Below are 21,902 nucleotides of genomic sequence, written 5' to 3' on the forward strand. Positions count from 1 at the left end.
GAAAGAACACCCCAAGAAATGGCCTCCTTGTAATAGACAAATAAATACAATAGTTCTCAAAAAAGGGTGCACATATAACTACACTTAATTGTTAATAGTAACACCAGTAATTATGTAAAATGTATGACATGTAAATCATTTAGGTAGCATTAAATGATTTACATTATCATTAAGCTTCTCAAATTTAACAGTACATAATAATGCAAGCAATAATACCAAAGATGTGATCAAGGCAATGTTGTACTTCCTCTTCATTGATTGGAACTTGGCAGCTTCTATTCTTGCACGTTCAGCCTTCACCCTTTCATTCCTTTGATCTGCTAATTCCAAGGTGCGCTGACAACAAACTGGTAGCGACCTTGCAAGATCAACCCATTGGAAGAATCCACACTGGTTTTCCCCCTTGTAATATCGACAATTAAAAAACCGCCTCCCAAAACTGTTGCTCTTGGCCGAAGTCCGCAGTTTGGAGGGAATCCCACAATAGCATAGAGGTCTTTGTCCGTATACCAGCTCATCTTCTGGCCTCATAGGATGAGCGCAGTTTATGGACACACCGCTACTCGTTGCCATGGTTCTTGCATACAAAGTATAAACCAGAAAGAAAGCAAGAGATATGGTCAAGTTTCTCATCTCACTGCGAAGGAGAATAAAGGCAGACATCTCACAAGAAGTTGGCCTTTCACACTGCCCACCAGAATTTATAATGCTGATTTTATACAGGGAAATGCATACTCTTAAATATATAACAGCATAATATAGGTTGGTATTCGTGAATGGCGGTCAGAATATTATAACATCAACATGGATCTTGGAAACTATAAAAATATGTTGCGGGTGACAAACTCTATTGAGCAGTTCCATGGGTTGACGAGTGCCTTTGTTTGGCATGGTCAGGAAAGCTGTGTCTATTTGAAGTTGTACCTACTTGAAATGTAGTTACTAGGATAAACCTCCTAGTAACCCTTTCCCAACCAAACAAACTGGTCATTAACCTCAACAATATTATTTTCTCATAAGAGCTGATTCACATGGTGACTAATGGAATTCAAAGACAATGTGGAACGAAAAGCTGAACAATTGCAACAATATAGAAATAGGTTTTGGAAAGTTAATTGCAGTTGTTAACGTATCACTTGACTATATTTTTTGTATTAATTATGACAACCCCTCTCTGCCCCTTAAGGTGGACGTTGGATGTTGCAACAACAAATGTTTTCACCCCGTCCGTATGAGAGTACTATACTTGAGAATGGAGAATGATAGAAGCCCAACATAACGTAACAATTATTTTAACCATGTTAATCTCCATATATTGGAGTGGAAGCAGTCACAAGAGATAAGATCAAAACACAGGAGATACACCCAACAATTTTGGGCGAAATGTATTGACAGAAACAGCAGATACACCCGTCTCCACCTCGTGCGAGAATCCAATCAACCCCCAAAATACATAACTCCAAACACCCTTACTGATTTGGACCACAACTACGCACAAGTATTTAGCAAAATTACGGGATCAGCAATGAAATCGAACACACAGCCAACCAGTAGGCACTACCATATGTACAACAGGGGCATTTAGCAAAATCATTTAAACCATTGTGTGTTCGATCCTGACCATTGACACTATAAGAACACCCTGCACCCGCAATGAAATGGAGATGCAGCGCAAACATAGGGAAACCCTAATCTACCTAACATCGACTTCGTTTAGCTCAACAATAAAAATACGGGAACTTACCAGGTTGTCCTGCTCTGGTTTGTGAGGGAAAATTGTAAATCGAAGACGCCAGGAGTCCGTCGCTGCGGCTGGAGAGGGAGGGTGTTAAAACGCAGGCGATGTTGGGAAAGAAACGCAAGGGCTCGGTCCAGGTCTTACAGAAATGTTGAAATGAGGAAATGGGATCTTCAAACGCAGCTATCACCACCAGGAGCGGCAATATTCAGACCGAAAGGGCTGGCTTTGAAGTGAGGGTTTTCATTTGCATTTTCGAGCTTGGAGGGAGACGAAGAAGGAAGAGAAGTTGATGTGTTTCGGAGACGACTTTTGGGGACTTGTAACGTCTCGGCTGACGAGCAATAAATGCACAGCCAGTGGGCCCCGCCTGTCTATCTCAATTATCTTCCAGAAATTCCAAAAATTCTCATCTCAACTTTACTTCCAAACACATCTCACTATGGGACCCACAAAAATTTCTTAAAACATCCGAAAATTTTAACTCAAACTATCTCTATACTATTCATGAAAATTCTCAAAATTTTCATCTCGTCTCAACATCCAAACCTGCCCTAAGAAAACAATAAAACCACGTGAAAAGCCAAGACAATTAGGAGAAGTTGACGAGGACATTGAAGAGAAGTAGCTGTCAAAAAGTTGGTAAGCAGCGGTGAGTGATCATATTTTTATGATCAAAACGCTAATATATATATATATATTACTTATTGTGCGATTTACTATCTTTATAAAATTAAAACATTAATATGACAAGTTTGTATGTTAGTGTTTGGAGTGTCAATAAATATGCTCTATAGTTTTCTTCTTATTTTCATATATCGTACAACAAATTCTCTTGTTAATAAGACTTAAGGTTGATTTAGATTTAGATTTAGATTTAGATGATATGGTTTTAGATAAAAGATTAAAGTTAAAAAAAATATTATTAGAATATTATTTTTTAATATTATTATCGTTTTGATATTTGAAAAAATTAAATTATTTATTATATTTTATATAAAAATTTTAAAAAATTATGATGTTGAAATAAAATAAAATATTTTTTAAATTTAAACGGAGTTTTATTCTATATGCAAAGATATTTTCGCTATGCATTTAATGCTTGCATGTCCTTTTATGGTTGGCTATTAAATGATATTTTATGTCATTTCTAACTTAAAAAACACATTTTTATATTATTTCCAAAAAATATAATATGTTTAAAAGTATTTTAGACATATGTTACCAAATAGTAAATTAATAATAGAGTTTATTATTTAATCTCTACAATCATAAACCTTATGCTAAAAGTTATATTACTCATCGTAATCTCAAACATGCAATAATAAAATCTTGATAAAAGAGGACTATTTTTCTCCATGAGCGAAATATATATAGATATATATATATATATCATAAACGAAGAATGGCATTTTTTGATAATCATAGCTGAGAAAACAAAACAAACAGAGAAGTTGTGCTTTAGATTCACGTGATAATTGCGGAAGCATTAAAAGTGATTGTGAATCTCGTTGCCGTCTGCCAAACAACAACCGATGCTCGTGAATCTCGTGTCGTGTGGACAACCTAAACAACAAAACAAATTATAAAATATGAACCAATTAATTAATTAAACCCCCTGAAAGGTCGTTTGTCTTCACACAGCTGTGGAATATTTTTACAACGGTCTCCCTTATATTCCTAAGTTCTAATCCTTGTCATTTTCTTTCTCTCTCTCTACAAATTGATGCCAATGGTTAGATATAATTTTAAAACGTGTAAGTTCTACACTTCAATGAGTTTTTATCACTTTTTGAAATGAGTAATGCTTTAAATAATTATAAATTATGTAAATACTCACACACTCATTCTAAAAAAGAATAAGATTTATTATTAAAAATTAATTTTTTTATATATATTCCATATTTACTTATTTTTTTAAAAAAATAATCGACATTTATATATTCTATAATTGTAAATATAATTTCTCTTATATTGTATTATATTATCCATTAATAATCAAATAAATAATTTGATGAATAATAAATTTCATTTAAAAATCATATAAATATAGACATTTACACAGGATTGAAAGAGTCTTGCTTGTTTAAAAAAGTTAAAATATTTATTTTATTTTATATAAAAATTTGAAAAAATTGTAATGATTTAATGAGATAAGTTGATAAGAATTGTAAAAATAAACGATACTAAGGGTGAGATCCCACAAGAATTTTCAAAAATATTTTTTAGAATTTAATTTTCTTAGAAATACCTTCAATATAAAGAAAACTTGCCCCCTGATTTTTTTTTTTTTAAAAATATTATAACAATGTAATATAAATAATTTAAATTCAAGATTCGTAGAAAATAAACGTCAAATCTAAAATTTAATATTCGACCGGACTCATTTCCAATATATTTATTTATTATTGAATGGCCACGGATATGCTCTGGAAAACGTTTTTGTCCTGTAATACGACCTCACCGCTTTCCGCCTTATTTTTCACAAAGCAATACAAATTCACCCAAAATTTTCTGAAAATCCTTGCAAACGGTGGCCTCTGAAACTCCCTCCACCACCAGTTCCTCCCTCCAGATCCTTCCTTTTTATTTTCAGTCATCCCGAGCTCAATATATATTTATAGATATATATTGAAACTTAAGGTAAACTACTACTACCAAAGCTCAAGCTCACAATTAAGCTGAATTCGATTATGTAAAACGTTTTGGTTCTTCTGAAATCACTTCGGATAAAACATTTGTTTCTGTTTTCTCGGTTTTTACGTATTTCGCTTCTATTAGGGAGGTCTGATCGTAGTCCAGAGGGGGGCGATACTGAGGTAGTTTGAACGAATTTACAGGTGAAACTTTTTGTTGTTGTTACGTGCTTGTGTGGATATTTACAATTTTGTTCTAGTCAAGTAGGAAAATATTACTGTTAGGTCGATGATAAAGTTCAGGAAATGAAAAGGAAAGATGATTTTGAAGTTCTAGTCAACTTTGTTCCTTTGATCAGTGTGAGCTGGGAACCTACAAATCGAAGGAAAAAAATAAGTTCTCAGCTTTGTACCAAACAGTAGAACTGATTTTGAATTCTATAATCTTTTTCGCCCCCCCTAATGATTCACTCAATATTGTCAACAAGAAAACCGGGAGTTTGATTTCGAAATTTTCATTTACAACTTTTTAATTAGCCAAGTAAAATTCTGTTGAATTGCGTTTTGAATCTGAAGGTGAAGCTTTGTGTCAGTGGAAATGGCGACCGGAGCTGTACCAGCTTCCTTTATGTGTCTGAAGAGCAAGGACCCAAGCTTAGGTTTCACGAGAAGTTTGGATTTTGTGAGAATTTCTGATATGAAAAGGGTTAAGAGTGGTAGAAGAAAGGTCTTGGTGATACGCAATTCAAATCCCGGCTCGGATATTGCTGAACTTCAGGCTGCATCGGAGGGGAGCCCTCTTTTGGGTATAATTTCTGAATGCATTTGTTACGTTGTTCACAATCTTAGCTTCCTGTTGCCTTGAATATCTGAGAAAAGAATGCAACCACAAATTAGAAGTAATTAAGAAGCCATTTGATAATATCTAGCTTTCGCAAATGGTTCCAATTGAGGGTAACAGCATCAAGTGTTTTTGGTTTCTATAAAATTGACTTCTTGTCCCACTAAACCAAATGGTTCTACTATAGGCAATTTTGTTTACCTCAGTTGTCTGTGGTTCATAGAATTTTTATTACTTTTTTTGTTTACTTTTTGTTGTGCATATCATAGAAACTAGATTTAAGGTGGTGAATATCTAATTCATTTGTATTTTTCAATCTTTGTGGGCTGCTTTCTTTCTGATGGATAAATAATTATTTTGACTGTAGTTCCTCGTCAGAAGTATTGTGAATCCATTAACAAAACTGTCAGAAGGAAAACACGGACAGTGATGGTTGGAAACGTCGCTCTTGGTAGTGAGCATCCCATACGGATTCAAACAATGACCACAACTGACACTAAAGATGTTGCTGCAACAGTTGAACAGGTTCTTTAACTTCCCTTCTGCTTGAGTATCCTTCTACATAATTCTATGATTTTCTATCAAAGATGGCAAAGGGATTAAGACCAATCACATCTCATTCTTATCTGCAGATGTGATTTTTGTGACTGGCATGATGTTCTTATACGTGTTGGTAACTGGGCATCAGTAATATTTGCAAACCAATGTTTATCAAAGGCTAGAATCATTAATGACTGTCCCATACTACCATGTGTGGTTAAGCAGACCAGCTAGACTTTGGGTTACCCAGTTCTAAAATCCGTAATTTTTACGGGACATGACATAACTTTTTGTTTGTTTAATTAAAACTTTATTTTGCTATCATAATTTACACGCACTAAATAGAAGTCAAATGGATGGAAGTGATTGTAGGTAGCAAAGCATGTTTTCTTTTTGCTCTTACACATTTATTTGAGAAAGCTCTTACACATTTATTTGAGAAATTTCTTTAAACTAACTCCCTGTCTGTCAGTAGGTAATGACAATAGCAGACAAAGGAGCAGATATTGTTCGGATAACAGTCCAAGGGAAGAGAGAAGCAGATGCATGTTTTGAAATAAAGAACTCTCTTGTGCAGAAAAAGTAGGTCTGAATTATCGAAAGTGAAATTGAGCATTAATTCATATTAACGATCTAATAGCCATTAAATATATTTTCGTGCAGTTACAATATACCTCTGGTGGCAGATATTCATTTTGCTCCATCTGTTGCACTGCGTGTTGCAGATTGCTTTGACAAGATTCGTGTCAACCCTGGAAATTTTGGTATGCAGTTTGCCAGTAATTAATTTTTTTGGATCTTTGATGACAATTATTCAGTACATATAATGAGGGGTGATTGACTGCAGCTGATAGGCGGGCTCAGTTTGAGAAGCTAGAGTACTCAGAGGAGGACTATCAGAAAGAATTAGAGCATATCGAGCAGGTCAAACCACTAAGCGTTAATGTATAGGCACCTGCTAATTTCATTTTTTTAGCATGGATAGCTATGTCAGCACTTTGCCAAAAAAGCTTCAAGTACAAGTTCACATGTTATGTACTTAATATCTCAGAGTGTAGTGAACAACCAAAAGGGAAAATAAAAAATGTATTGTCTTTGTTTACAAATTCCTTCCCTTGAGTTTCTCTGAAACTCAGTGCTCCTACAGATGGGTAGCTATGCAAGCCTGCTGATACTCTTATCTCTCATTGATTTTAAGCCAATAATCCTCTTAATCCCTCCTTGATTTTAAGCCCTGAACCAGTGTAGTTTAGAAACAATTACAAGTTCTTTAAAAGCACAATTTTTCTCGTAAGTGAGCCAGATGGGCAATCAAAGATCAAAGCTATTTTTCCTTCACCAGTACGCAACTCAGGTTTTGCCTGAACAACCCAAGCGTATGGAAAATATTCATATCTATTTTTAGTTATCTTCATTCAGATGAAGTTTTATCTGATCAGACGATAAAAATTCATTATTGAATTGGTAATGTACTGAATTTTTTTTTTTTTTTAAATTTTTTATTCTAACAACACCAGGTTTTTATTCCATTGGTGGAGAAGTGTAAGAAGTATGGAAGAGCAATGCGGATTGGTACCAACCATGGGAGTCTTTCAGATCGTATAATGAGCTACTATGGGGATTCTCCTAGGGGAATGGTGGGCAGTTATTTTCTTTGGTTCTTCCAAACAACTTTTATGCTTGGTTTCTTCTACCTCCAAGCTCAGGACATCTTACTAAGCAGCATTCCATGAACAGGTTGAATCTGCATTTGAGTTTGCAAGGATATGCCGGAAGTTGGACTTCCATAATTTCGTCTTTTCAATGAAAGCAAGCAACCCAGTTGTCATGGTCCAGGCATACCGTCTACTTGTTGCAGAAATGTATGTCCATGGCTGGGATTATCCGTTACACTTGGGAGTTACTGAAGCTGGAGAAGGTGAGGATGGGCGGATGAAATCTGCAATTGGCATTGGGACCCTTCTTCAGGTATGGTTTTAACTTCATATGTGATGATATGCACGATCATTTCTTAAACTTTATATAGTTACCATGTTGTGATGACTTTCTCTGCTGTCAAGAATGCAATATGCTATCTAGGTTCATTTTTTCTTCAAACCTTCCTAGTGTTGTTGCCTTTTGGAAAGCATATTCCTGTGGTTGTGTGATTAAATATAAACTTGAATTTATAATTTTTCTGTTTAATTATTTATTTCTCATATAATAAATATATCATGTTGTATGTTTCAATTTGATTGCATTACGACCAAACAAATAAACAGTTATATAGACTATGTTATTCAAAGTAATATCAATTCCTAGTAATACCTATTCCTTTTCTTACTCTATTTGATCTTGCCGACCAAATGTGCTCTAACCACACAAAATATGATTGCCATATTGAAAACTCAGAAACACCATTCTACATGCAGGATGGTCTAGGTGATACGATCAGGGTGTCTCTGACAGAACCACCGGAGGAGGAGATAGATCCCTGCCGAAGATTGGCCAATCTTGGTATGAGAGCAGCTGAACTTCAGCGAGGAGTGGTGGGATTCTATATTGTCCTATGAACAATGAAATAAATATGCTTATGTACTTCAATACTGATATTTACATAAGCTTATGAGTCTTCTCGTTAATGGCACCATTTCCCTCAGGCGCCTTTTGAAGAAAAGAACAGGCATTATTTTGATTTCCAACGCCGATCTGGTCAATTGCCAATGCAAAAAGAGGTCTGTCTTTGAGATTTTTGGATAGTGGTATAGAGTTGTGCATTCTTATGGCTCTATTTGCACTTCTAAAACAGAATAAATACTTAAACAAGTACAGGGTGAGGAGGTGGATTATAGAGGAGTCCTGCACCGTGACGGTTCTGTTCTTATGTCAGTTTCCCTGGATCAATTGAAGGTACCACATGGACTGCTATTGCCTTCTTTCCTTTATGTCTCAATCTTTTCAGAAAGAGAAGGAAGGGGTTTTGATTAAGACCTGTCTGAATCCTTTTTCTCTTCATTTATGTTTTTGGAAATACAGATGCCAGAGCTCCTATACAAGTCACTTGCAGCAAAACTTGTTGTTGGCATGCCATTTAAGGTCTATTCTTACCCTGTATATTTGATGAAGAAATTATATTTACCTGTCTTTTGTGGCATTAACATTTCAATTACCATCCACAACGATGTTAATTCAGGATCTGGCAACAGTGGACTCAATCTTATTGAGAGAGCTTCCACCAGTAGATGATGATGATGGGGTAAGAGCCCTATCCTTTGACTTCATTACTTTGGGAAAAGAATTCTGTGTCCTCTCTATCACACGCGCACAACTTATAAGTTCTTCCTTGTTATATTCTGAAACCATGTACCGATCAAAAATAAAATAAAATTCTGAAACCAAGTCATGGCATTCTTATTAAGGCATTGAAAGAATGGAAGCAACTTGATATTCTTTGTTTTGCATCATGAACAGCGGCTAGCTCTCAAAAGGCTGATAGATATAAGCATGGGGATTATAACTCCCTTGTCAGAGCAGCTAACAAAGCCATTGCCCAATTCCATGGTTTTGGTAAACCTGAAGGAATTATCAACTGGTGCTTACAAGCTTTTGCCAGAAGGTGCCACTTAGCATCTTGATCAGTATTGAGTTATTGAGTGAACCAATCATTTTCCTTTTTATATCCCCTCAAGTTGAGTGCATTTTATTATGATGTTAAATTTTATATCTCAACCCATATCTGTTGCTTACTTCTCAGGCACACGTTTGGTCGTGTCTGTACGTGGTGATGAGCCCTATGAAGAGCTAGAAATCCTCAAAGATATAGATGCTACCATGCTTCTTCATGAACTACCTCTTACAGAAGATAAAATCAGCAGAGTGCATGCAGCAAGGAGGTAATTACTTATAAGGTTACTTGTAAAGAACTCAGTCATGCGAAGAAGTATGGAATCAAAAAGGCATTTGGCTAGTCTTGGAAGGTCAATTATTCAATTTATTTACTTGAGTACTACAAAGGTCAAATTCACTGATAGGTATAAGAATACTGTTTGAATTTCTTTGGTGAAGAAACAATGATTCCTGTGCTATATAAAGTAAAAAACCCGTTGCCTATTGAGTACCTGAGTTTAATTCTAAAGACTCCAAACCCAATCTTGAAATAGTTTTCAGGTATTTCTTCATCACAATCGTGTTGCCTATTGGTCTCACTCCACTGACCAAGGCATTTTTCTTTCTTAAGAAAAAATTTGTAACAGATACCAAAACCGGTTTGTAGTTTATGACCCACTGAAGCTTTTGACCTGGGTGGCAGTCTGACCATATTTGAAATTGTCTCTCTTGGTATCCGGGTTCTTGAGAGGATTCTCCATGACCTTGTACAAATATCTCCTATCCTGATAATTTAACTGTTGACTGCAGGCTATTTGAGTACCTAGCAGACAGTTCTCTGGACTTCCCTGTAATTCACCATATTCAGTTCCCAAAAGGAATTCACAGGTAATTACTCCACACTTATTGTGACAGATAAACTGTATCAGTAGTTCTTCATTATATTGCTTTTATTCTACATGCAGGGATGACTTGGTCATTGGTGCCGGTACCAACGCGGGAGCCCTTCTAGTAGATGGGCTAGGAGATGGAGTCCTATTAGAAGCCCCAGATAAGGATTTTGATTTTCTTCGGAATACATCTTTCAATTTACTACAAGGCTGTAGAATGCGGAATACAAAGACGGTAAAAGTTTGTACATTGAAAAGAATAGGATTTGACATCTGAGGATAAATCGCAGTATCATATCATTTTTCTATATATGCCTACATATAATTGCAGGAGTACGTGTCATGCCCATCATGTGGCAGAACTTTATTTGATCTTCAAGAAATAAGTGCACAAATACGAGAGAAGACATCACACTTGCCTGGTGTTTCAGTAATTACCTAATTCTTTGCACCATCGTCTTTCTGATAATTGAAACTAACATCCTATCCGTCGTGATTAACCTATATCAAATAGTTTATTTGCATTAATTTCTGATCATTTATTTCTTTTCTGCATCAGATTGCAATAATGGGTTGCATTGTAAATGGCCCGGGGGAGATGGCTGATGCAGATTTTGGATACGTTGGTGGTGCTCCCGGAAAGATTGACCTTTATGTTGGGAAGGTATGAATTGTTTCCTGGATTTAACTAATTCTTTTTCAATAAAACTTGCTTTCTATAGAAAAATTGAGGTAGGGTACAAGCGTATTTTGAAAGTACAGCTCTATGAGTGTTATTGTATTTTATTACACCTGACCCGTTGGAAAAGTACATCAATTTAATAATAAGTATAAAAGTTCTTGAATTTTGGAATCGAGTTGCAATGCTAGTTCAAGGTGTCCAACAGCCGTATGTCAGCATAATAATACGAGGGGCATGCAGTATGACTTTTTTATGACCAATGGCCAAAAGTATGAGTTATATGGTTGACACCAGATGATGTTGTAAAAGCATGCTGCCCAGTAGGATCAATAAACCATACCGGATTCGGGAACTAACAGAGTTATCATGTGATTAGCTACACCGTTTCATTCTCATAATGGGGTATTGAAATTGGAGCAGTGAGGGCAATAGTTGTGGGGTTCAAACCCATGATCCTCTAAAGACATTAGTGTTGCCATGTTTAGTTAATGATTAAGAGCATAAATATCATAAAATTTCCAATAGAAAATTGAGGAAAAAGTCAAAAAAAAAGTTGAACCATATTCTTTTTCTCCTTGGACATGAATTTGTCAGACCATATTGATATTAAACATTGCCGGCCTTTTAGTCCCTTTAATCTGAAATGTCTTGTGTCCTAAAACCACACAGTGGGGCTGTACAAGGGCTTAAAAATCAATGACTTGGGAGTTACTCAGATCCTTTGTCAATTACTCATTCGACTTCGAATGAGTGCTATTTTCCAAGCACCCGCTCAGGAACTTCCCCTGGGTCATTTATATAAGGTTTTCCTTTTAGTTGAGTTCAATAGTCATTCTCTTGAAGCACTTTATAGACTTTTAAATCTGAAGACATTACTAAGACATCTTTTGAGCAGTCGAAGTAGGGTAATAACACCTTGTTTTCTTTATGATTGTGGTTCCCAAGTTTCAAAAAATGGGTGAATATAACAAAGTTTTGATTGGTATTTCAGACGGTGGTGAAGCGCGGAATTGCAATGGAGCATGCAACTGATGCCTTGATCCAGCTTATAAAGGATCATGGCCGCTGGGTCGACCCTCCTGCAGAAGAGTAAGAGCACTAGCATAGGCAGTTCCGGCTTGCCAATAGGGGTTAAGAGACTCTCAAAGAGAGTTCAGTCTCAATCATGTTGCGTAAGTGCACTCCTCCAAAGTAAGAGACAATACATGATAAACAGCAGCACAGAATGGAGATCTTTCTGCATAAAATATGAACTACATGTAAGCTGCGCATTTGAATTATATTTTCATCAACTTATTATATTAACAACATTAATATACTCATCATTAGTAACCAATTGTGTTCTTTTTATTTTTTCTTTTCCTGCAAGAAACGTTGAAATTGTGGGCATATGGAAGAAAGAAAATAAAGGAAAAGTAAGAAAACAAAAGGAAGCTCGAACCGAATTATCCCTGGTTATTCGAGTTGGTCAAATCCTCCTTACGGACTTAAACAGTGTTCTTGACCAAACTTCTTCAATGGTCAGCTAATCCAAAAATGGACAGCTATACCATGAGATGATGATAATGGAATCCTTGCCGTTTCTTCTTGTCTGTGTCAGCAGCACCCTTTCGTCCTTCACAGAGAAAGCCATTATAACAAAGATAGATGGATCTCTCTTTCCTCCCCTCCCCCTTCTCTTCAACCATCTCATCACCTCACACCTTCACATCCCTTGAGCTTTCTCAATTTCCTTATTTTCCCTATTTTTTTCCAAATTTTGGAGGCTATATTTACTACTCTCCATCCAACTTCATCACCCACGCTTCTCAATAATGAATTCCCTCCAATGCTGACTTTCTCGGGCACAATATCTCTGGCACATGAGGGCCACACACCTCTCTACTTGCAGTGCAATCGACCCCTTTTATGGCCCGTTTGGATACTGTAGTCGACCAAGAGAGAGAATGAATTCTTTTTTTCATTTACATTCAACATCCTATACATACTACATACAAATGACCATTGTATACTCATGAACTATACTAATTACAACCATGTCCTCTAACACTCCCCCTCAAGCTGGGGCATATATATCATATAAACCTAGCTTGGAACAAATAAACTTTAACCGACTACAACACAATGGTTTGGTAAACATATCTGCAAGTTGATCAGTAGACTTCACAAAGGGTGTAGAAATGTCACCACTTAGTATCTTATCCCGAATGAAGTGACAATCAATCTCAATGTGTTTAGTCCTCTCATGGAATACAGGATTAGATGCAATATGCACTGCAGCTTGGTTATCACAAAATAACTGAAGAGGGACAGGAGCTGGAAACCCAATCTCTTGAAGAAAGTGTTGCAACCATGTTAGCTCACTAGTAGTGTGAGCCATTGCTCTGTATTCGGCTTCTGCACTAGACCGAGCTACTACTGTTTGCTTCTTACTCTTCCATGTAACCAAGTTACCTCTTACAAAGGTACAATATCCAGTAGTCGATCTTCTATCTGAAGGAGATCCAGCCCAATCAGCATCTGAAAAAGCTTCAATTCTAAGGTGTCCATTTGGTCTATACAATAGTCCAAGGCCAGGAGCTCGCTTAAGATAACGAAGAATATGGATTACAGCATCCCAATGTGAGACCCTGGGCGCTTGTAGAAATTGACTCACTACACTCACTGCATAAGAGATATCAGGTCTAGTGATAGTAAGATAATTCAATTTTCCAACAAGTCTTTGATACCGACCCAGATCTCCAAACAACTCACCTTCATCTTTCAAGAGTTTACGATTTAGGTCCATAGGAGTGTCAATAGGTCGTGCACCTAACATGCCAGTTTCTTCCAGAAGATCAAGTACATATTTTCTTTGAGATAGGTTAATACCTTTTTTAGATCTACCGACTTCAATTCCAAGAAAGTACCTAAGTTTGCCCAAGTCTTTTGTCTGAAACTGATCATGTAAAAATTGTTTCAGCCTAGCAATTCCAGCTGAGTCACTCCCAGTAATTACAATGTCATCAACATATACAACCAACAAAATATGACCTGCATCACTGTGTAGATGAAAGACCGAGTGGTCTGTTTGGCATCTATGAAGACCAAATGCTAATACAGCATCAGAGAACCTCCCAAACCATGCTCGAGGAGATTGTTTCAAACCATATAATGCCTTTTTTAGTTTGCACACAGTACCTCGATACTCCCCCTGAGCAACAAACCCAGGTGGTTGCTCCATATACACTTCCTCATTTAAGTCGCCATGGAGGAATGCATTTTTAACATCCAACTGAAATAAGGGTCAATCCAAGTTAGCAGCAAGAGAGATCAATACCCGAATAGAAGAAATTTTGGCAACTGGGGAAAAAGTCTCATCATAATCAATGCCATAAGTTTGAGTGTAACCCTTAGCAACCAAGCGGGCTTTCAGACGTTCAACAGACCCATCAGAATGAAATTTGATTGTATATACCCATCTACAACCAACAAGGTGTTTACCAGGTGGTAGAGGAACAAGATCCCATGTCCCATTATGGTGAAGAGCATTCATTTCATTTTTCATAGCTGTCCTCCATTCCGAATCAGATAAAGCATCATGAACTGTCTTAGGAACAGAAAGTTTTGAAAGTTGAGAAGTAAAGCATGAAAAAGATGGAGATAAGGCATGACAAGAGACATATTTGGCAATCGGATGTTGAGTAACACAAGAACGAGTACCTTTTCGGAGAGCAATAGGTGGAGAGTCTGAAGTAGTAGGTAACTCAGGATCTGAAGATAGAGACAAGATTGGTGGAGGCATGGGAGCCGGGGGCCGCACACGACGCGAGTACACCTGTAAAGGAACAAGGGAAGGAATAGAGGAGGATTGGGTAAAAGTGGGTGAGTGTGCAGGAGAAAGGGTAAGAGTAGGTAATGGTAGAGGATCACACTCAACAACTGAAGATGTTGTCGAGAAATAGGGTATGGACTCAAAAAAGGTGACATCAGCACTAGTAAAGTAACGTCTAAGAGTAGGACTATAGCAGCGATATCCTTTTTGAGTCCGAGAATAACCAACAAAGAAACACTTGGTAGCACGTGGATCAAGCTTATCAAAGCCTGGGCCAAGGTTATGAACATAGCAAACACACCCAAAGATTTTGGGAGGGAGAGAAAAAGGTGGAGACAAAGGGAACAAGATGGAGAATGGGGAGGAACCATCGAGGACTGACGAAGGCATACGGTTAATAAGGTGACACGCAGTAAGAACACCATCACTCCAAAAACGTTTAGGAACATGCATGTGCAATAAAAGTGCTCTGGTTACATCTAACAAATGTCGATTTTTGCGTTCAGCCACCCCATTCTGTTGGGGTGTATAAGCGCATGAAGTTTGATGAACAATTCCTTTATTACTTAAGTAAGTATCAAAGGCACTAGATTTGTATTCTTTAGCATTATCAGAACGCAAAACTTGGAACTTTTTGTCTAAATTGAGTTTTAATTTCTTTCCGAAAGACTTTGAATATGGAAAGAAGTTCAGATCGTGCCTTCATTAGAAACAACCATGTCATACGAGAATAGTCATCAACAAATGTAACAAAATATTGAAACTTGTTTGATACAATGTTGATTGGTCCCCATATATCAGAGTGAACCAATTCAAAAGAACTAGATGCTCGATTATCAACTCGAGGTACAAAAGACACACGATGGTGTTTGCTAAGCTGACATGCTTCACAAGGAAAGGAAGATGCATTTTCAAGATTCCTAACTTGACGTTTCAAAAGAGTAAGAGATGGGTGTCCAAGGAGACAATGCCATTCAAAAGCAGATGATGAGGATGTGAGGGCTCGAGTGGGTGACTGTTTGACATCAAGGTAATACAGACCACCAGCTTCATGCCCCGTACCAATCTTCTTCCCCGTCTTGAGATCCTGAAAGATACATACAGAGGGATAAAATGTCACAGAACATTGAAGAGTTTGAGTAATTTGACTAATGGACAACAAACTAAAGGGAAAACTAGGAGCATATAGAACAGATGACAAGGATATAGAATCGGTGAGCTTAGTGGATCCAATGCCTGTAACTTTAGCAAGAGAACCATTAGCAAGAGTAACACTCTTTGGAGATGTCAAAGTATCTAACTTAGATAAGGAATAAGACAAACCGGTCAAATGTTCATTAGCTCCTGAATCGATGATCCATGGATCTTGAGTAGATGAGACAAGACAGGCGGACGCTGTACCTGAATGGGCATGAGTAGCTATGGAAGATGAAGTTGCTCATGTGCGAGCCAAAAACTGATCATACTCATCCTTCGATATGCTAATCATCTCTAGAGTCGGGTCGGAACTCGTTGACGGTGATGTAGCATTTTGGCAAATAGCTTGATTAACGGATCCAGATGGTCTACCATGGAGATCCCAACAATAGTCCACCGAGTGGTTAGTGCGACCACAATGAGTGCACTTACGAGATTCATGACCTCGAGTGCGATTACCTCTGGTATCACGCCCCCCACGTGCACCTCTACCACTCCGGCCTCCACGCCCACCGGGAGCAACATAGGAGGCAGCTAAAGCGGATCTCTTATTACTCTGATCTGAAGAAAACTGAGATCCTTGTCCAGATAATGTGGCTCGCTGAAGTCGGGAGAACACATCAGGAAATGGAGGAAGTTGTGGACTTGCCAGAATTTGAGAACGCACTGACTCATACTCAGGTTTTAATCCAACAAGGAACCGAACAACATTAAAATCTTCCCGTTGTTTTAGCATACTTGAAACATCAGAAGTGATAGGTTGATACATTCTGAGTTCTTCACATATGCTTATCACTTGAGAATAATATTCTTCTAGGCCCAAAGCACCCTGTTCCAACCCAAAGAATTGCTGACACAACTCATAAATACGGGTTATGTTCCCAGCACCTGAATACATCTGTTTGAGATGCTTCCACACCTCTTGAGCAGTGTCAAAATGTATTAAGCTGGTGCAAATATTAGGCTCAATACTGGTCAACATTAGGGACAGTATTTGAGCATCTTCTTGCTCCCATTGAGCAAATGTAGAACTAGCTGAGTTAGGCATTGGATCAATCAAGTGAGTACGACAAAGACCCTTGCCTTTCAAAAACACTTCAACAGATTTTGACCACAACATATAGTTTTTTCCATTTAACTTCATCGAAGTCATAGGCATACTAATGTTTGGTGCAAGAGACATTGACTCAAATTTAGTTGTCATGGAGAAAAGTATCACAACAATTCAACTTGGAGTCAAGAATACACAACATATGAAATATGGATGAAAAATTGGGATTAAAAACCCAAATTTCGGATCTGTATTGGTCAAAACAAGCCTGTACCGGCCGAAACAAGCAAGTATCGGTTCAAAATCGGCCTGTTTCGGGTCTGAACCGGCCTGTATCGGGTCTGAACCGCTCTGTTTCGGGTATATACCGGGTTGTTTCGGCCTGTATCGGGTGCGTTTCGGGTATCTCCGGAACCGGCTTAAAAACTAACCCTAAACTGGAATAGCTTATCCCGAATGAGGATAACTTATCCTAAACAGGAATAAGTTTACCGTATACATGTTACCAAACATACGTTATACTGGATAGAAATAAGACCTTACTCCGGATTAGGGGCATACGTAGTCGAGGACAGGATAGTAGAGACCTGCCACCAACCACTCCGAGACGTCGACGTCGCCGGCGATAAACAGGGATTCCGGCAGCCGATGACGACGGGAGACACACCGGTGTGCACAGAAAACGCCGGCGATCTTGATTCTGGTGTCCAGTACCGGAGACGGCACCTGAGGTCACCGGAAAAACTTGAAACAGATACCAGCCACCAACGACAACGACGTCGCCGGCGATAACCACCACAGACAACGACGGTGATACCACTGCGCCGTCGCACAACCACCACTAACTCCGTCGCACAACCACAAGCACCACTAGCTCCGTCGCACAACCACCACTAACTGACTACACTTTGCTCTGATACCATGTAGTCGACCGAGAGAGAGAATGAATTCTTTTTTTCATTTACATTCAACATCCTATACATACTACATACAAATGACCATTGTATACTCATGAACTATACTAATTACAACCATGTCCTCTAACAGATACAAAGGTGAAATAATCTCATCTATCTCATCTAATTTCAACTAATAATTTTACTATTATTTACAAACCATTTTAACTCATTTCATCTCATCTCACTATCCAAACGGGTCCTTAGTTTTTCTACTTGTTTGCCGACCTCATGTGTTTTCCGATTCTTTCTTGTCTTTTGACAAATTTTCTTCTTTCATATCCTTTTGTTTTGTTTGAAAGAAAAAAACACTAAATGTCTGCCGCCATCTATTGCTCGGTCGCCACCACACGCCTCCTCATTGGGCTGGAAACTCATCATCAAACTAGCACTACGATCCGAAAAGTGGTTCCCACCTGCCACTTATGTGCCTCCTATTTCGGTGGTAACTTTCGATTTTCTCCTCCCCCAAGGGTGGGTCAGCTATTATCTCTTTTGGTGAAAATAAAAGTTTTCTGAGGATTTGGAGAGTCCGTCAAATGCCTTGAAACAAGCAATCACAACACATGTTTATTCATTGTGGTGTTCTCACATGTAATATTGCAAACCCTATGTGGTCTCTATGGTTTATACAAGGAATATGGGTTCGGGCCAATGTATTGACTTCATTGTCCATATTACACTCTTTCCAAGACTTGTAAACTACAGTCCAAAGCAAACTTAGCAGGTGAAATATTACAGTGATGAAGGATTCTGTTGGAGCAGTTTTTGTCACGGCCGAATTCTTACAATGTGGTCCGATGATCTTCTCCTCTCACATTGGTTTTTTTATGATAATGTGCTCGAAACACTCATTCATGGATTAGTTAATGATAAATGACTAAAAATAAAAGAGACGGACATTAACATGGTTCAGCACTAAAGTCTACGTTCGTGGGTCTTGGATATAAAATTCACTATAAGTATAGTTTTATCCATGAATCATCTGTATTTCGCAGATGATAGTTTGATGTTTTGTCAAGCTAATATGATGGAATGGGGGAGATTGAATCATATTCTGAGTCTTTATGAAAAGGCCTTTGGTCAATTGCTCAATAGAGATAAGACTTCTCTTTTTTTCAGCATGAACACAAAAGCCTCAACTAGAGATTTTATAAAGGAGATTGCTAGTTTAAATGACTCTTCTAATATGAAGAAGTATCTGGGACTGCCTAGCTTGGTGGGCAAATCTCGAATGAAGGCTTTTCAAACTATTGAGAGTAAAGTTCAAAGCAAGATTGGAAATTGGAAAAATAGATTTCTATCACAAGCTGGAAGGGAAGTTCTGATCAAGGTTGTGCTTCAGTTAGTCCCTACATACTGTATGAGTGTGTTTCTCTTGCCTAAAACCTTATGTCAGAAGCTGAATTCTATAATCTCCAATTTCTGGTGGAGTGGTCTAGAAGATAGAAGCATTTGGCAAGCTATAAGGATTCTTAAAGATGGTCTCATTTGGAGGGTGGGGGATGGTAGTCAGATTCACATATGGCAGGACAGATGGATTCCAGGGACCAACTTAGGTATGCTTCAATCTCAAATTTAGACTTTGGGTCCTAATGCTTTGGTTGAGGAACTAATTGATAAACAGAATGCTTGGTGGAATGTCCACTTGGTACAATCTGTTTTTAATGAAGTGGAGGCTGCTGTAATTTTATAGATTCCAATTAGTGTGCTGGGGAATCCAGATAGATTGGTATGGAGAGGGACTAAGAATGGTTTATTTTTTGTTAGAAGTGCTTATCATCTATATATGGAAACAACCTGCAGTATCTATGGTGAGACCTCTACTCGAGTTGAGTATGACCCTTGTTGGAAAGAATTGTTGGAGTTACCTGTTGCCAACTCTGTTAAGAATTTCATGTGGAGAGCTATTTCAGACTCACTCCCAACTAAGTTGAATCTCTATAAAAGAAAGGTGAGTGAGAAAAATTTATGTCCTATCTGTCTATCAGAACCCAAATCTACTGGGCATATTCTATGGGCATGTCCTGCTGCTATGGATGTTTGGTTGATGGGTGATATGATTTTGCAGAAAATGGCTGTTATTGATGTTGACTTTGCTCAGATTTTTAAGCAAGTGCTTGACAAGTTGCAAGGAAGAGATCTTGCTTGTTTTGCTTATGTGGCTCGTTCTTTATGGCACAGAAGGAATTCCTTAATTCATCAAGGGCAGTTTACTTCACCCTCTTTTTTGTTCCAACATTTTGTCAATGAATGTGATCTATATCAGCAAGCTATGGAGGTCACCACTTGTCACCTTGTCTCAGTTTCAAATGTTGCAGTTCGATGGGAAAGACCACCTGAGGGGTTTATAAAAATCAACTGGGATATTGCAGTGCAGAAACAAGCCAATAGAATTGGTATTGGCATTGTGCTTAGAGATTGGGAAGGGTCTGTATTACTAAGTTTGATGAAGCCTATGTTTTTTTGTTCAAATGTTGATATGGCTGAAGCAAGGGGTTGTTTGAAGCAGTCAAGTTATGTAAGGATCTTGGCTTGCTTGAGTGCTTATTTGAGGGAGATTCTTCAAATGTTGTGTCTGCATTACATAATTAGACTGCCTTTGATTACTGTAACAATCCTATCATTGCAGACATTATACAACTGTTGGAGGGTACTGATTGGAGGGTAAGACATGTCAAGAGGAGTGGCAACCAAGTAGCACATGAACTTGCAAGGGTAGCAATGCTATTAGATGAAGAAAGAATTGATGTTGATTCTATTTGTTCTTCTATTTCTGATCTTGTAATGGCTGATTGCCAACATTATTCATAAATAGATCATGATCACTTCTGTTTCAAAAAAAAATCTCACTACAATTACTCCCATGGAGTTCTTTTTTAAGAATCCTCTTGGAGCTTTCTGGTTCCACTCTCTCCATCCGTCGATTCTCCTCTCCAAGAATTAGATCTAGAACCCCCCCCTATTGTCGCCTCCCCTTTCTAGTCTAGTTTTTTGTTTTGTCTCATCCTCTCTAACTTTATGTTCCCTCCTAGCTTTATGTCCGGTCAACTTTTGGTTAGATCCCCTCTTCCTCTCTTTCATCCTAGCATGTGCATAAAGAATTTGTTTCTTCTTTCACTCCGTTAGGAGATGGTTAGAACAAAAAAAAAAAAAACACCTTTTATTGATTCTGCCAAAGTTTTACTGAATCATTTTGGAGGTTTGAAATTATGTTATTTATGACCTATGAATAATGGAATGTTGAAAGTTATATTGATTAAAGAATCAATGTCTAGGACTTTAAAACTATCGATCCAGATTGAAAAAACAGACCGGACCAATAGTTTTAGTGGTTGGTCTCGGGGTTTTATTTTTTTGGATCGAACCAGACCGAGACCGAATGTATATATGTTTTTTTAAATTTTTTTTTTATCTATATAATATATTATTTTATATAGTAGTGTTATAAGTTAATTATGTAATTTTTATTCAAACCATATATATAATAAAATTATTTAATATTCATTAACCATATATAGAATGTTAAAGAGATCATTTCATTTTAATTTTACTAATTTAATTAATTTTTTGTTTTAATTTTCTGTCAAGTAAAGAAAAAAGAGGAAAAAAAATGTTCATGGACAGAATCAGACCGAATGAACCGACCGGATCAGTAGCAAATGGTCCAGCTTGGCAAAAATGATGGATCAAAATTTTTAGTCTGTAACCACCTCCAAACCGGACCAATTACACCCCTATTAATATCTATTTTGTAAAATCTTGGACACAAACACCGTTGATGAAACAATCCAATGAATTTTGTGTTGGTTGAGAATCCCAATAATTTGTAGGGAGAATATTTATTATATTAATGGGTTGAGATAGTATAAAAATAGTGGATTATATATGTGTGTGTATATATATATATATATATTTATATTTATATAGCCAAAGAGGCAAAGCTAATGAACTTCTATGGGTCGTGATTTT

General features: G+C 37.4%; 1 protein-coding gene across 6 annotated transcripts; it reads left to right on the forward strand.

The window, feature by feature from the left end:
• Nucleotides 1–4,188: 4,188 nt before the first annotated feature.
• LOC108990107 (4-hydroxy-3-methylbut-2-en-1-yl diphosphate synthase (ferredoxin), chloroplastic) lies at nucleotides 4,189–12,248 on the forward strand. 6 transcript variants are annotated; one of them, XM_018963961.2, is made up of 21 exons: nucleotides 4,189–4,381; nucleotides 4,520–4,578; nucleotides 4,951–5,180; nucleotides 5,583–5,740; nucleotides 6,231–6,337; nucleotides 6,419–6,519; nucleotides 6,603–6,679; nucleotides 7,273–7,392; nucleotides 7,493–7,723; nucleotides 8,167–8,283; nucleotides 8,395–8,469; nucleotides 8,567–8,644; nucleotides 8,771–8,830; nucleotides 8,928–8,990; nucleotides 9,206–9,350; nucleotides 9,489–9,627; nucleotides 10,151–10,228; nucleotides 10,306–10,465; nucleotides 10,562–10,660; nucleotides 10,790–10,894; nucleotides 11,904–12,248. In XM_018963961.2, the coding sequence occupies exons 3-21, from the start codon at nucleotides 4,973–4,975 to the stop codon at nucleotides 12,003–12,005; spliced, it is 2,223 nt and encodes a 740-aa protein (XP_018819506.1). In that variant the 5' UTR covers nucleotides 4,189–4,381; nucleotides 4,520–4,578; nucleotides 4,951–4,972; the 3' UTR covers nucleotides 12,006–12,248. The 6 variants fall into 6 exon arrangements, with proteins under 6 accessions (XP_018819506.1, XP_018819508.1, XP_018819509.1 ...); XM_018963963.2 differs by having other exon boundaries at nucleotides 4,968–5,180; XM_018963964.2 differs by having other exon boundaries at nucleotides 4,520–4,557.
• The last annotated feature ends 9,654 nt before the right edge of the window (nucleotides 12,249–21,902 follow it).

The sequence above is a fragment of the Juglans regia genome, chromosome 14 (assembly GCF_001411555.2).
Source record: "Juglans regia cultivar Chandler chromosome 14, Walnut 2.0, whole genome shotgun sequence".
In the NCBI taxonomy this organism is placed as follows: domain Eukaryota; kingdom Viridiplantae; phylum Streptophyta; class Magnoliopsida; order Fagales; family Juglandaceae; genus Juglans; species Juglans regia.

Bases quoted from the DNA above. Each gene is read 5' to 3' on its own strand.
- LOC108990107 (XM_018963961.2), top strand. From the start codon at position 4,973: ATGGCGACCGGAGCTGTACCAGCTTCCTTTATGTGTCTGAAGAGCAAG. The intron at 10,466-10,561 runs GTAAAAGTTTGT...ATATAATTGCAG, and splicing joins GAATGCGGAATACAAAGACG to GAGTACGTGTCATGCCCATC. The intron at 10,661-10,789 runs GTAATTACCTAA...TTTCTGCATCAG, and splicing joins CACACTTGCCTGGTGTTTCA to ATTGCAATAATGGGTTGCAT.